This window comes from Falco punctatus (assembly GCF_963210335.1).
Source record: "Falco punctatus genome assembly, chromosome: 6".
Taxonomy (NCBI): domain Eukaryota; kingdom Metazoa; phylum Chordata; class Aves; order Falconiformes; family Falconidae; genus Falco; species Falco punctatus.
The window spans coordinates 91,335,348-91,351,041 of record NC_137585.1 but is presented as its reverse complement, the minus strand read 5'-3'; the positions used below and the strand labels follow the sequence as shown (position 1 = coordinate 91,351,041).

The 15,694-nt window shown below is 39.7% G+C and overlaps 1 protein-coding gene across 2 annotated transcripts in view; it reads right to left on the bottom strand.

The window, feature by feature from the left end:
• The window catches only part of LRRK2 (leucine rich repeat kinase 2), an 80,991-nt gene extending 67,708 nt beyond the window's left edge, over window positions 1-13,283 (bottom strand). The window contains exons 1-6 of one of the 2 annotated variants that reach the window (XM_080391749.1): window positions 12,585-13,283; window positions 12,372-12,457; window positions 8,029-8,135; window positions 4,002-4,090; window positions 1,867-2,001; window positions 86-220 (exon numbers count right to left, since the gene is read on the bottom strand). In XM_080391749.1, the coding sequence (XP_080247875.1) occupies window positions 86-220; window positions 1,867-2,001; window positions 4,002-4,090; window positions 8,029-8,135; window positions 12,372-12,457; window positions 12,585-12,747 (715 nt within the window). In that variant the 5' untranslated portion in view covers window positions 12,748-13,283. The remainder of the gene's footprint in view (window positions 1-85; window positions 221-1,866; window positions 2,002-4,001; window positions 4,091-8,028; window positions 8,136-12,371; window positions 12,458-12,584) is intronic. The other variant, XM_080391748.1, reaches the window with a different exon arrangement.
• Window positions 13,284-15,694: the final 2,411 nt, after the last annotated feature.

Sequence of the window (15,694 nt, the reverse complement as noted above, 5' to 3'; positions counted from 1 at the left end):
TTACAATCACTGAAAGATTACCACAAACTGAGGTGAGCTGATGTATGTGACGGAAGATGAAAATAATTTCCAACAATGCACTTACGTGGACCAGCTAAGGAATGTAATGAATAAAGTGCAGGAAGAATCACCTCTTCTTTCTCTGGAAACTCTTTAAATACTTTCAGTATGATCATATGATCTTTGCTTTCAACAAATTCAGTCAGCTGCTCTTCTGGAACTAATTTGAAAAGCAAGAGAGATACAGTATGTTTTGAGGAAATAATTCATATTCTGGTACAACATGAGAAAAGACAATTGTTTTCATCAAGTTTCTTTATATCTATTTTCTGTGCTTCACAGAAAGTAAGGCACCCTCCATACACATCATCTTCCAGTTACAACTCCTTTATATAAAGACCTTTTTCTAGCCTATACTTTATGTAACTTAGTTCTGACTTCAAACGCTTCCCTGTGAATCAGTATTTTCAAAGAAGCCTTTCAGCCTTTTTCAGAGAACAAATTTCAGGTGTTCCTCACCAAGACAGTATATAACTGAAGGAAAGGCTAAGCTTACAGTGAAAAAAAATTGCCTGAATGCCACTTTGCATACTCCATGATTTAATTTCTTAACTTTTTTTGATAATGGAGTTCTTTCATAAAGATTACAGCCACACTTTAATAATACCTTACCTTCATTGTAATAATAGCTTAAGGTTTTTCCACCCCTACCCCCTGTCATTTGTACTGACATAACTGCGTGGCTGTGCAATGAACCAGATAAGGGAACAGATCCAGGTTGAAAAATCATGACATATTTTAGATTTCATAAGCAGAACCATTTTCTGAATCTATTTCAAGCTAAGGCTAGGCAAACATTCGCATTACAGTAACTGACAAGGTGCATCAGAGGCAGGAAAAAGTAGCCAGTGGCAGCCTAGGAACTTGTTACTTTAGCACTGCCATCAAGAAGAAGGTTTGCAGGTCTGTACCCAGAGCAGTCTGTAGGTCTGTAAAAATCAGGCACTTATAAAAAACAATGCACAGAAAATCTAAGAAGCTCAGACCCTTATGGAGCCTGAAAAGAAAATACAGCAGGACAAAAGTACTTAGGGTGAACGAAAGAGGGGAGGGAATGCAGAAGATAATTCCAGGCACACATGTGTGGGAGGAAGACTTGGAAAAAACAATACAAAATAGTGCTGGAAAGAACAAGTCTGAAGAACTGGAGACTATCTCTGAAGCAAAGGAGTACAGTGGACTTAGTAAAAGCGCTAGCACTCCTCAATATTTATTCTGAAGCAAGAAACTCAATGCAAAGCCAAGCTGCTACAACAATGGGACTTCTGGCTGTTACACACACAGTTTCTGAAAACTTTGCAGAAATTCAATACATGGTAACTTCATTTCTCAAAAGAAACACAGGAATATCATACAGTTACAGACTCATCTTTTAGCATTGTACAGATCAAAAGCAGAATCACATATATTTTAAAAGTACAAACATTTTGCTTTTTTTAGAACCGTTCACATGTTACTAAAATTTGCCAGTCTAAATAAGCAATCCTGTTCATTTGAGAATTAAAATAAAATGTCACTACTCTTTGTTCCAGTGTTACTAATGCTGAATCCCATCTTTTCAGTTAACTCTAGAGCCAGAAATGAAGAGACATTTTGCTTTTTTGAAAATTTTGTATTCATTGCTCTAATTTAGAAAATTTGTGATATTGCTTGGAAAACCTGTTTTGTGGTAACTCATTCAAAGAACAGATATGATACACAAACCAGAATTTGGAAATGCACAAATTATTTCATTTAAATAAATGTCTGCCATCCCCTTCCAACTTACATATTTTTCTAACTTAATAAACTACAAGATAAAAATACCTTTCTCAAACAGTTTGTGTAACACTTTACACCCATGTTGCTGGATCTCTTCATTTTTAGGGAAGCTGTGCATGGCATTAAATACCAAGGAAAACACATCTACCTCTTCCTCTAAGAGCAGGAAAGCAATTACATCTAAAATGCAGAAGAGATTATATGTTGCACTGATTAGTTCTCAATATTTTTATTGAAGCACTGTACTCAACATTAAAACATTTCATAAAATAAAACATAAAACATTAAAACCACAACCATTAAAATCCAAAATTCTTTAATACTGTCCTTAAAATCTACTCCGTTGCTCAAATCCAGGTTTTGCATAACCCATGAGGAAGTTATCTCTTAAGGTAATGTTTCACAACACAACTGAGATATTCTAAAAGATTGCTGCCAAAAAGACAGTTTCTCCTCTCCACTCTTGCTCCCTCCTTGCACTGCTTTGGTGCTTGTCTGACCCCTCAATGAGCCAGTTCAACTCACTGAACTGGCAGAAAATTAACCCATCAAAATACTCCCCCTTTTTGCAGTCATAGCATGCTGGAAAGTTTCGCTAAGTAGTAAGGGTGATGGAAGAAATAAGGCAGGACTACACTACCTGAAGAAAACGAGAGGGGATTTGAAATGTACCTGTCAGCTACAGTGAAATGTGAAATCGGTCCATCTGTGTATCACAAAGCCCTACTCTCACTCTCTCAGCCATTTGTTCAGCCTGAAACTGAACTGAAAAGCCAATCTCACTTCTCTCTTATGACATAAAAAACCCCCTTAATAAAAATATTACTCTGTAGCACGTATAGGCAAAAAGATTCGTATTCACGACAATTTTTCGAGCTTACAGCAATAACAATACAATTCATAATGCCTGTTCCAGTGTTTCAGCTGCATCTGGGTTTTTTTGTGGTTTTTGTTTTGGTTTTTTTGTTTGTTTGTTTGTTTAAGACAAGATCTTTCTATATGGCATTCACACTGGCCTGTCAGCTTCAGTTACAGTGCAATTCAAGTTTACAGAGGTATCAAAATAAAGCATGCTAAGAGATTTTTCTGACAAGGTAAAATTTCAAATATTTTTCTGAAGGTAGTTGAAATGAGAGTTTGGTTGATCAACCACTGAGGGGAGGAGCGGTATTCAACGAATAAACTCTTACGGAACATCCAGTCAGCAGTTTAGGATCCTTTACAATACTCACATTTAAAGGAAAGAAGCTGTTCATTACAGTTATTCAGTAATAGCCAGATTTTGCTATTATTGTTATTATTAATGACACAGTGTAACGACTTATAACGAGACCTGTATTACCCAACTTCAGCAGATAAAAAGTTAGGCATCCAGTCTAAGCTAGTCCTCCAAACCTCTCTACAACCAAAAGGGAAAGGAAAACAAGTTCAGGAGGTAACTGTCTTCGAAAATAGACAAATGAATAGCATGACCATCCTCTGAAAGTGCCAGTTCTCACTCTGCTGCCTACAGCAGTAGAGTGGACTTCGACAGTTGGATTATCTTTAACTACCTAATGTCAAGTCTAATCCTTAGTTTGTAAATAAGGCTGATTTCAAAGCTGGTTACAGTCAATGGAAATATTCCTATTCTAACAATAATTTGTGCTAATATTATAGGCTAGCTTGAATAAAACTAGCAGAATCTCTCCCTTAGGGTCTCTCTTTAATTTCAATGGAAGATCAAGAATCTCAGCACCACAAGAAAAGTTCTCGGTACCTTGTAAGATCAGGTCTCTGCAGAGCAGAATAACAGAAATGTCCGAGATGATTTACTGTTTTCAAAAGTACTAATCAGTACTAAAGGAAGCAAGCCAGACTGTCAATTGGCAAGAAAAAAATAACTTCTTCCTTATTTTATTTATCTGCTTAACAGCAAGTATTTGTGTCTATGCTAATAACAAGTTGGCAAAATTAATCAGTCATGTTCTTCACAGCCTTGCAATTTGGAGAATCATTTGTACCTGGATTAAAAAAAAAGTGCAAAGCAGTATTATTTTGTATACAAGTAGAAATGACATATTATTTTCCTGAGTAAAACAGAGAGAAAAATCAGGTCCAACAGGTACAGTCACATATCTTATACCACAGGTCTGTGTTTTAAAGGCTTAGACAAAGCAGGAAAGTAAAACACTCAATACCTGACATGAGGAGTAGATTTAATGCTTTCAGTCCTATTACTGAGAGATTTATATTTCCTTTGTGAATGGTAAGCATTTTAAGAATCTGCCTAAAATTAAAAAAAAAAAAAAAAAGGAAAAAGTTATGGCTACAGAAATATGAACACACAAAAATTTTATCAAACATTTACTTTAAAACAAAAATAGTTACAGAAATCAGCAAAAGCTTAAAAAGTTCCCAATTAATTATTTTTTAAAAACTTGTATTTCAGTTTCTGTTCTTTTCAAGTTAGCAATGCAATAATGTTGGTATTTTAACTATTATCACACCTCATTAAAATAATAGTGTGAAATTTATCAATTTTACTTCAAGTTTTAATTAGTTTCATATATTTGTTCTACAGGGGATAAGTCTCATTCAGGGTGGGGTTACTCTACATTAAGCACGGCTGTGGAGCACAGCAGAATATGGACAGTATGGCAACATTCTGTCTGCGGCAAGCACTAAGCTACAGTGAACAATCAAGGGTTTGTTGGAAGAGAAACAGCAGTTTCCCAGCTAAAGAATTTGAGCAGCAGCTTGAAGAACTCTACACTAAGTTTCTACCATACAGCACTTATGTGACACTGGTGAAATCACTAGAAAGAAAGATTTCATAGACTACCAGTTCTACACTTCTTACTTTCTGGGTGGAGTTGAGACCCATGGATATTAAACTCTAAAATGCTGCATCACAGTCAAAGTTGACTTTTTAAACAGGAAGAGACAAAAAATGCCGAGTACTCTGAAAAATCCAGTGCATGTATCAAACTGGGCACCCAAAAATCATTTCATGCTCTTAACATATTTTGCTCAAACTACCATCTGTAAAACAGTGACTACAAATCCGTAAAACCTTCTCAATAAACAACATTTTAAAAGCTCTAGACAATAATGATGAGCACTAAGAAAAGCTGAGAAGAAAATGAATAGGCCAGTTTTCACATGAGGTATCGCTAATATACAGTAAATATGGCAGCGGGCCAAATGTCGAATGATGTCGATGACAGAATATGAGTAAGCACTGATTGCACACTGAATGAAGCATATCTCAAAAGGGGGAAAAAAACCCTGACCGTGTGATTAAAAACTAAATAAAAATGGACAGGCTTACACAAAAAAACCCTGAAGAAGCCTTCATATTTTTTTTTTTTATTTTCATGATTTTGGAGCATGAGCTTGGCTCTGCAATCTTAACAATCTTCAAATGTGAGTCTTGGTATATATAATATCTAATAAAAATAGATTGTGTAGTAGTTCGTGACACTTTACTAGATATTCTTGACATGTCTTGAAAAATAAAAGGCAACACTTAAAAGTTTCATCCAAATTTCATTCCCCAGCTCTAGCAATGAAGTTATTTGCCTTGCTAAAGTATAACTTTATAAACTGGAATGAATGTATCACTGTTTTCTTTCTTTTCCCTTCATATTATGGTGTTGCTCGTTTCTCTCCCTTCTGTTGTAGCACTAGTGTCGTAACTATAATAATCAAAATACATATAAGAGGCAAAGTCTGATGGGAGATACAACATCCTTTACCTTTTGCAAGACAGGAAATAATAACAGCGTAAGTCCAATAAAAGATATCTCATCTATTCACACAAACCATGCCTTACATACTTACATTCTCATGAACACAAAACCACTGTAGAAATCTAAGGTTAGTCAGAATATTGTTGTGGGATGATTGTAAGAATGGAAAACAAAATCCAGTTAAATGCAGGGGTGTTTTTCTTAAATGGAGAATAGATACTTCACTGAAACTTCTGTATGCACACTTTGGACTATTAAGTCTACAGGCAAGGACAGATGGTGGTATCTGGGTTTTCAGTCCTGAGGCAAACTCTTGTCCCAGCATACAGCCCACATGTATGGACTAAGCAGTAGGGTGATGAATCAAGGAAAACAAAGAGCCACCCTAACAAAGCTGGTAGAGTAGCTGAACAGACACCCTTAAACCTACTTTAATTTCCCAATTAAAGTGTTCTAGTCTTAAGCATTCCTAATGCATTTTATTGCGTGGGTGCAGGTGTGTGCACACACGTATACATGCATAGAAACTGTACATGAGGTAAAGATTCCTTCACCTCTTTGCTCCATAAGTAGCTGTGGCCCACTGAGTTATCAAATGCTCTGAAGACATTAAACGTCTCTCCCTCATCTACCAATGACTCATGAGTTCTGCTGTGGAGAAGGAACTCTGCTTTGGGAAGCAGGCATTTTATAGTGTGATCTGTTTCAGGCAAGTGCTAATATATAAAGACAGGAGCTTGCTCAGTATACTGCAAGGTAAAATAGACACTAAAGCATGTCTAATACGAGGAGAAAATTCCCTACATATAACTTCATATTTCAAGTATAATTAAGAGGGTGTAAAATTTTCTAAACATTATCTACTGTATGAGAGTTTAATGTAAGAGATTACAAAACATCTCATGAAGTCTCTGACCTTGTAGAGAGGTTGCAAACACATTGAAGGAATTTCTTTCCTTTCTCCTCACGCTGACAGTGACAATTTCTTTGTAACACTGTCTGTCAAGAACACCTAAGTCAATACGAAAGTACTGTTTGTAAACACAACTAACATGGTTGAGTTGGCTCATGGTTGAGACACATGAAAAAAATGCTTTTTCTAGTTCAAGACTGCTGTTCTCCTAAAATAGTTACACAAATAAAATTGAAAATCTCTTGCAAAAAAAAAAAAAAAAAAAGACCACCTGTTCTCTACCATAACTGTTTCCTGCCTTGCTGCAAACCGCGTGTATTCATTATGATACTGATACACTGCAGTACTACTGCAATCCCCCTACAAGGAACCCGAGATATAATTTAGCTGGCTTGCTCTGCCTTTGGCACTGACAGAAATGCCTGAGCCCACTCTCCCACCAAGAACAAGTTTCTCCACAGCAAGGAAAACTGTCAGCATACCAGACAGGGAAACGCAGTTGGCTAAAATATTGGTAGTGGGAAGGAATTGTGGACAGTAATGTTATCATCAGATCTTCAGTGAAGATTGAGTTTGAAAAGGATGCTTCGTTCAACTGCAGACACTATGTGGGCTCTGAAAAGGCTATGGGAAAGACACACCCAAAAGTGTAATTTTTCTGGAACCCAAGAATGAACAGCACTATCTCTAGCTCACAGAATAACTCTCAATTATCAAGCCTTTAAGCTGCCAAAGAAATTGTAACTAGCTTGTACATCTTCAGTGCGCTTATTCCTTGCTAGTGAAAAGCAACCAAGATCACTTTTGCTTTCTGACAAAAAACTTCACATACTTCTTTCGAGGGAGTTTACTTCCCTACTGACCATGTACTGTAACCACTGTAAAACCAACAAAACCCCCTCTTCTCCATTTACATTACTTTAGGCTTGTGGATGTAGTTCCTCACTTTTGGAAAGAACAGTCACACACACAGACAAATTCAGGCAATACTGCATCTGTCTATTAAAATGGAAGACCTTGATAAGCACAGAAACTCAGCATCATTGAGATTGGCGGGGACCTCTGCAGGTCTCCTACGTCAACGCCCTGCTCTAAGCTGGGGTTCAGGGCCATGTTCAGTCAGGTTCCGAATCTCTCTAAGGCATGAGACTTTACAACTTCTCTGGGCAACTCGTTCCAGTGTTTGACCAACCTCACAATAAAAAAAAACAACAACAAACAAAACCCAACCATACAATGACACCACCACACCACCACCCCAGCAAACTTTTTAAGTGTAATTTCCTATATTTCAATTCGTACCCATTGCTTCTCACCCTGTCACTGGGCACCACTGACAAGAGCCTGGCTCAGCCTCCTTTACTTTCTCCACCAGGTATTTATATGCACAGATAAGATCCTTGCTTGTGTGAGCCCATTTTGAAGGCTGAATAAACCTACAAAAATCTTCAAACATTTAGAAGCTGATGTAATAACTTTATATAAATATATTTCATTGCATATATACGCTGCCATGATAAGCAAGCATTCCTGAACACTCTCTGCATATAAAATACTTACTGGTGAACACCCAGTACTTCCCAGTCCTTCCCAACATCCTTAGGAGCTATGCTCTGAAGAGTACTCGGACAAATTTCTATTAATTTACAAAGAAGTGACCAACCCATCTGTAAAACAAAAATACAGCTATTTTAGAACAGAGATTCTGTTTGGATCTTCAATGTTGTCTTCTAATATTCTTGGCTTTTGGAAAACATGTTCTGAAAAATTATCTAGTTAAATCAATATGGGAAAATTAATTAACACATGAGAAGACAAACAGCATAAAAAGTTAAAAAGATGGAGGTAAAACAGATATGCTAGTGATTCCAAATGCATTGCTTGTAGGAACACTTCACTCTCAGTATGCTTCAGCGCTGCTTGAGGATAAAGGAGACACAGTTGAAAGAGATGCTGACAGAGAAAAATACAATGTGATTCATAGTATGTCATCATGGGCCAGGGAAGAACATTGCACTATTAAAGGCAGTCCAGCTTTATTGAGGACCAGGTGTTTCCATGAGAATTTACCATTTAATTGAAAACTACAAGAAGCAAGGATAGGTTTTTAAAGGTGTCCAGTGTTTTAAATGAGGATGAGATACCTAAACAATACTATATATTTCATATTCTTACCATCAATCCTCAATACTGTGTGCTTTCAAAATGTAATGAAGGCAGTGAAAGTTTTGAGATCACAAGGAAAGATGAACTAAACCCAATGCATTTGTTCTTAATAACTACCTGCTCTATCCTATGCAAATTCTTTGACTATCAAACATCTCTAAGTAATGCCAAAACTGAAAAATATTCTTCTTCCATATTGGAGAAATCTGCTCTCTTTAAGAATGCCTGCAGGCTGATAAGATTGAATGAACTTCAGTGAAGATGCAGTAAGCAAAATTTGTACAAAGGATTGACCGATGAGCAAGAAAACACTGCTGTATTGAAAGAGAAGTGAATTGTGAAATGTCAAAAGTCAAGATGAAGCAGATTTTACAAAAATGAATTAAAACGAGGTATATAAGTTCCCTTGGCCATATAGAAAAAATGAAAAAAAACATGGAAGTAGGCTTGTGCGCTTTAAGAACAGGCTCAAGACAGTAGAAATCTAACTATGGCTCAAAACCTGTATGTGTAACTGGGTAAGTTTTTGGCAGGAGAGTTATGTAAAGCAAAGGGGTCAAGACAGGGCAGCCACCAACAGCAAAGCAAATGGTTAAACTAAAAAAAGTTAAACTCCAAAGAGTTTAACTGCAAAGCTCACGGAAAGCGCATGATCTCTAACCCTACAGTCTTCAAGACTAGAAAGCAGAAATTGCAAGTCTGGTAGCGTAAGGACATCTATAGGAACAGCACAGGCTTGAATCTAGACAGCTTTCATGAAAGCTTTGTTGAGCATGAAATTCTGCTTTTATCTTTCACCTACTTGGTTATATGGCATATGCCCACACTATCTGCAGTAGTTCTGTTTCAATTTAGATTTGTGGAGCCAAATATTTTTAGCCAATTACAACCTTAATGTCTGCAGATTGAGCTTGACCACGGCCTAATTTCCACGCTCTTCTCTTGCTTGGATAGCAAGCTGGCTTGCTCTACATGAGACTGCAAACCAATTACTATGGACATTCAGGAACATTAGGCTGGTCTGTGTAACTGAGTCCTGACTAAACACAGGTGCAAAGAATAGTCTTAGCAACCACCAGTCCTCCCCAAGATGATATGTAATTACCTAATTTTCCATGATCCAAGCAAACCAGAGTTTACCAGTGACAGCAAATCAGGTATAAATTTCAAATCTGCACAGCAAAGATATTGTAGAGGTGACCATTAATTCATACACTGTGTATTGATTAGAAAAGATTTTAGTTTAAAAGTCCCAGTTCATGCCACCTAAGTGTTCTTGTAAAATTTAGAACCTGATGAAAATTAGCTTAATGACTTTTTTTTTTAGATTGTGGTGACTCCAAGTATTGACAAACATTTATAAGAACTGTAGATCCAGAAAAGACCAATGGAAACATCTGACTTGTTGACATGTGGTCTATTTCACAATATTAAAATCATGACCTGAGATAACAGAAAGCTTTTTATCTGTTTAATAATGACATAAGAAAATAAGGGTCCTTTAAATAACAGAAATCCTAAGGGTTACAGGGAAAGAAAAACAACCCAAACCAGCAAACAAAGACGTTCTTATAAACAATTCAACAGGTCCCTATATACAGAAACAGTTGGTTGCAGCACTGAAACTGTTATTTTTAAATCAGACCCTTTTCATTTCTAGCATGCAATGAATTTATATCACATTAGGTCACACCTCTTATGTGAGACAATGAGGCTCTGCTGACTGCTCTTTACTCAAGTGTAAACATATTTTGCTCTGAAGTTTCTAAGCTGCTCCAATCATTGCCAGAGTTAACTGCAGAAAGAAACTACTGTACTTACTTAAAGACATCTATTTTACTTTAAGGTACTACTGACTTTCCAGTCTAGTACTTTCCTACTTCTAAAGAAGTTTTCAGGGTTTATGCCTGTACTGGTACTTGCAATATCGATCTACTAAGCAAATTTACCTTGTACAAGGCAGTGGAATAGCAGCACATGATTCTTTGTTTACCAGTTAAGGAGGGGAAAGAAAGAAAATCCTCACTTCAGGTATGTCTCTTATTGTATTTATTCTCCTATGCGAGTCAATTTTATTACAATAGTAAAAGCAAAAGAGGTTGCTTAATCCATTTATTCAATGAAAACTCATTAGTAGCATAGAGGGACCACACTGAAATCAGGACTACATTACTTCACCACTGCCATAAAGTGAGAATTCTGTATTCACAAAGACTGTAAAAAAAATGCAGTGAATGAAGCAAGAAGACAGAGCTCTACTAACATATTGTGGATGTTTGTAAATACCGTAATTTAATGTGAAGGAAGAGCAGCCTATGACATTTTATGAGGAACAGGATTAGAGCTTTGCCTTGACTATGAATTTTACAATTTAATACAACATAATAATGCAAAGTAGCTTGAAAACTTCTAAACTGAAACACTGTATGACTGCAAATGTAGACAAAGACTTAATACCAATTTTAAAATTCCATATAAAATAAGAGGCATTTTAACACAGTTAAAACGAAAATTAAACATTTGCTATCTTTCTTATGCACTTCTGAGAATCTTATGCTGTCATTTCAGACTTAATGGTTGTGGCTGGATTTCATGCTTTTTTACTTCATCATCTAATATCTGAGCAGTGGTTTTGTAAGTTGTTATATACCTGATATGCTTTATCTTGAAAACAATTGCCAATTCATCCTTCTATATTTCTTAATGGTTTGACAATTGAATAGCAAAATAAGTTAAAACTTCAGACTGTGCACAAAAATTTAGTCCTCAAAGGAAACCCGAGATCACTGTTATTCCAGATGAATCATTACACAAGTACAATTCCATATTTTAATCTGAATTTCATGCTTTTGCCCTCTATCCAAAGCCTACTAGAGGAAAAAAAACCCACATAAAATATACTATTATTTGAGAGGCATTTGCGAAATAATTTCTGCTTTGCCTTCTAGTTGAACCAAAAAAAAAAAAAGATGCCCAAAATACTGTAAACATACAAATGAGCTTAACTAATAATAATAATAATGAAAAAGCAAGCTGCAGAGAAATCTGAAGCTCATAAACATCCTTCAAGCATAACGTAATCAGAAAGTTAATACATGCCTGCCAGGAAGGAGCTGTTTCATACAAGTCTGGCAGCTGTACCTGAAGTACAAATCAAATGGTGCAAGCGCCGCACCTGAGCTAAACGGGCCGGTGCTGAGTTACAGGAGCTGCCAAGCAGAACCTTACACGGCAGAACCGACTCTTTGCTAACAGACTCACACACACGCACCCCTTAAAAAACCGGGACTAGTGCGACCCTCCTTCTAGGATAGGGCTGCATAGGTGTGAATTCATATTACAGAATTCTGCTTCTAAGATGCCTGTCTAACCGCGGCAAAATTCAATATTGACACATCGGAAATATACGAGATAATTTACCTGATTTATTACTGGTAATTTAGAAGCCCATGCCATAGAGTTTTCGCATCGCTGAATTTTTATTTCCTACTTCACCGCCTTCTGCCGTTTAAACAGAAACGCGACGAGCGGCGCCCGCAAAGCGCTGGGACAGCCGGGCCCTTTAAACGCCAGCGGATACAGCGCCCTTGCTCAGGCCAACGGCACTCCAGAGAGTGGCCCAGAGGAGGGCAAGCGAAAAGAAAGCAACAAGCCGAGGGGTAACTTTTATTTCGGGAAAGAACGGCGGTGCTCGGTTCCTAAGGCGCCAAGGCCCCGGCCCCCCGCGCCGCCCTCACCTGCTGCACGCCCGCCGCTCCCGGGTACAGGTCCACCACCAGCAGCACGGGCACATGCACGTTTTGGCCGCCGAAGAGCCGCGGAGCTGCGGGGGGACAGAGAGAGGCCACGTTATCCGCGGGCGGGGCGGGGCGGGGCAGGGCAGGGCAGGGCTGGGCAGTGCGGCCGGGCCGCCCGCGCCTCACCGCCCCGCCGGGCCGCCCGCGCCTCACCGCTCTGCCGGGTCGCCAGCTCCAGCAGGTCGCTCAGGGTCTGCACCAGCGTCTCCAGCCGCTCCCTCTCCTGGACGCTCCGCAGCCGGACCACCAGCTTCCTCAGGGCTTGCTCCTCCCGCGCCGCCGCCGCCTCCCCCTCCCGAGGGCCGGCGCTGGCCATGGCCGACCCGCTGCCCTCCGCGGCGGGCACCTCACCCCGTGCGCCAGCCGCCGCGGGCGGCGGGGATGAGGACTAGGTGGCGCCGGCCTGTCCTGCCGCCGCGCTCGCAGGACGGCCGTCTGTCCGGCTGGCGTCACCCGCCTGCTCGGGCCGCCCTTCCCGTTGCCTCCCGCCCCTCCCGCCGCGCCGCTCCGGGGACGCGACGGCGGCGGTGGCGGACCAGCCCCCGCGGGCGGGCGGGCGCACGGGCCCACTGACCCTAGGGGGCGCTCACGTCACTCGCTCAAAGGCCCGGCGGAGGGGCCAGGCACGCTGGCAGCTGGCCAGTTTCTGGTGATTGACAACACAGCTGTCCAATAGAGTCGCAGAGCTGGAGCCTCGGTTCCGCCCCGTCGTGCTCCCCTGCTATAAAGGGGTCTGGAGGCTGAGGCGGCTGAGGTATGGGGGTGAGTGTGTAGTTTGGTGGTGTGGGAGTGTGTCGCTGTGTTTTTTTTTGACGTTGTCAAGGAAGAAAGTAAAGGTGTATAGTGCGCCATTAGTGAAGGGGGGAGAGAGTTCTGTAGTCAGTGCGTGTTCTTAATATGCAGCTCCCTGAGCAGCTGAGGTGCCTCCTTACCTCATGTGGCATTTGGGGTGGTCAGCCTTTCCCCGTGTGGTGGGTTTGTGGGGGGTCAGGGAAGGTGAAGGGGGGATCTGAAGGCTGCTGTGTGGCAGCTGATGTGAAGCTGTAGCTCACCCTGCCTAAGGATGATGTATGCTCTGTACTCCTGAGTGCTTTTGCCTTGTGGGTGCAGGTCTGTGGGTTTGTTTAAAGGAAACCTTTACTGCACTTGGAAGTCAAATTTCTTTCCAAGCCTTATAGTGAGAGGTTGCTCTTTGGAGATAAGAAGGTTCTCATGCTCTGTGTGTGTGTCCTCACTTATGGTTGGTGCAATTTTCCTGAGGTCTGGTAATATTTCAGGTATCTCTGTGGCTCGACCAAGACAATGATGTGTTGGTAGGAAGCTAGTAATCATTTCTTAAAATAATTCTCAAATAAAAAGATAATATCAGTAGAATATGTTACATAAAGGACTTGCATGTACTTCTTAAATGTGTAGGTATTAAGGGAGTTAACTCTTTACTTGAATTGGGCTTTAGTTATGCAAATATGTTTTGGAGGATTATGGTAGGTTATGGATTTACTTGAAGCTTTTGCTTAGATTGCAATGTCTGGTTGATAGACATGCATGATGCTCATTAAATAGTTGGCTTACAGGTCGCTAACTTCTCAAAATAAACTTTAAGAAACAATGTTTAGCAATGCCTCTGAAGCCACGTGGCCCTGGATAAACTGTTTGTGGTCTATTAGGTGTGTTAGTCTTAAGCTTGTATGTTGCTCTTGTCATCATTCAATGTTTCTTAAGTTTTTATGCACAAAGAAGCTATTGTCTTAGTATCCTAATTATAGCCTGTTAACTAGGACTGTGCTTGTTAAATGGTGAGCTAGTTTTCTCCCTCTCTGAAGCATGGGAAAACAAACATGACTATGAGATAGCTTTATGAAATAGTGACTCAGTTTGGCATGTGTGGAATGCATTACATCTGGACTAAAACAAAAATTAGCTGCATTAAATGGATTACTTTCACTCAAAAGTTATTTTTCCATTCTGCAGAAGCCGTGATTCAGGCACAAAGAAAAAATTAAAAAAATATTTTCTAGATTTAAAACATCATTGCTGGCTTCCTGCAGTTTTGACAAGATTCTTTTATCTTGCAAATGGTATGAATGCAAGTACAATATTTCAGTTTATATCAGTGGTCAAGTTTCTGCAGTAACTTCAAAGCTGTAGCCATTGCTAGACTTAAGCAAAAGATTTTTAAAGGTCAATCTTTGTAGTTTATACAGATTGGAAATGCCAGTTGTAAATTAAAACTAGGGGCATTGATGAAGTCATATTAATGCAACTTTCAAATCCTGATCTTAAACTTGTGGCTGTTTTGTGCTCTTAGCAGCTGTACTGCTGCTCTGGACTTTCTTGTGTTGCGCTTTATATAAGAATGCGCAAGTACAAGTTATGTGTTACAGTTTCATTGAATGTAAATGGAAAAAAGCTGTGGATTTCTTTAAGGAAAATTGGGGCCATATTTCTCCTGAAATATGTTCTCTAGCTGCATGCTGGAATGCAGACCGCTTGAGATTATGTGTGTAAGATAGTTGCTGTTTTGCTGCCTTTATAGCCTTTACTGTGTTAGTTCTTTTCTAGTCAACTAGCTCAAATAACTGTCAACTGCTTAGCAAGCATAAGGCCAGGGTATTATAGATAAGTTGAAAGAAAGTAAAGGCTAGAGCTAAAATGTAACCTGGATTTATACTTTAAAAGGTTTCCTTTCAGTCTTTTAAGTGATCTCAACTGTAATTTCTTCAGTGTGTCCTAGTTAAGCATTGAAGGTTTTTGTTGTAGCTCCATGTCCCTTGCTCCTCCTTAAATTCCAGATGACTTTCACTTCCAAGCACTTATGTTCCCTTGAGGCTTCCTTTTCATGTTTTTTATAAAATCTGCCAGACTTCTGTAGCAGCTGGCTTGTTCTTGAGGCTGAGTGCTTTGAATGTAAAAGTTATTACCTGCTCCTCCTTTTTTTTTTTTTTTTTTTGATTGGTAACTAATAACCCAGTTTGGATTGGATTGTATTTATCCTTTTAGACTCAGATGGGACTACTAATGCTCTAGTACAGGGGTCCTCAAACTTTTTAAGCAGGGGGCCGGCGCATGGATGAAGGGGCAGGCAGTCATCTGCGGCTGCTTAGTTCCCCCCCCCCCCCCCAACCCCTGGCGGGGGGGGTCTGTAAATACGGGGGGGGGGGGGGGGCAGATTGAGGACCCTGGGGGGCTGTATCCAGCCCACGGGCTGTAGTTTGAGGACCCCTGCTCTAGTATAGAACCTCTGGTGTGTGAACATCTAGACA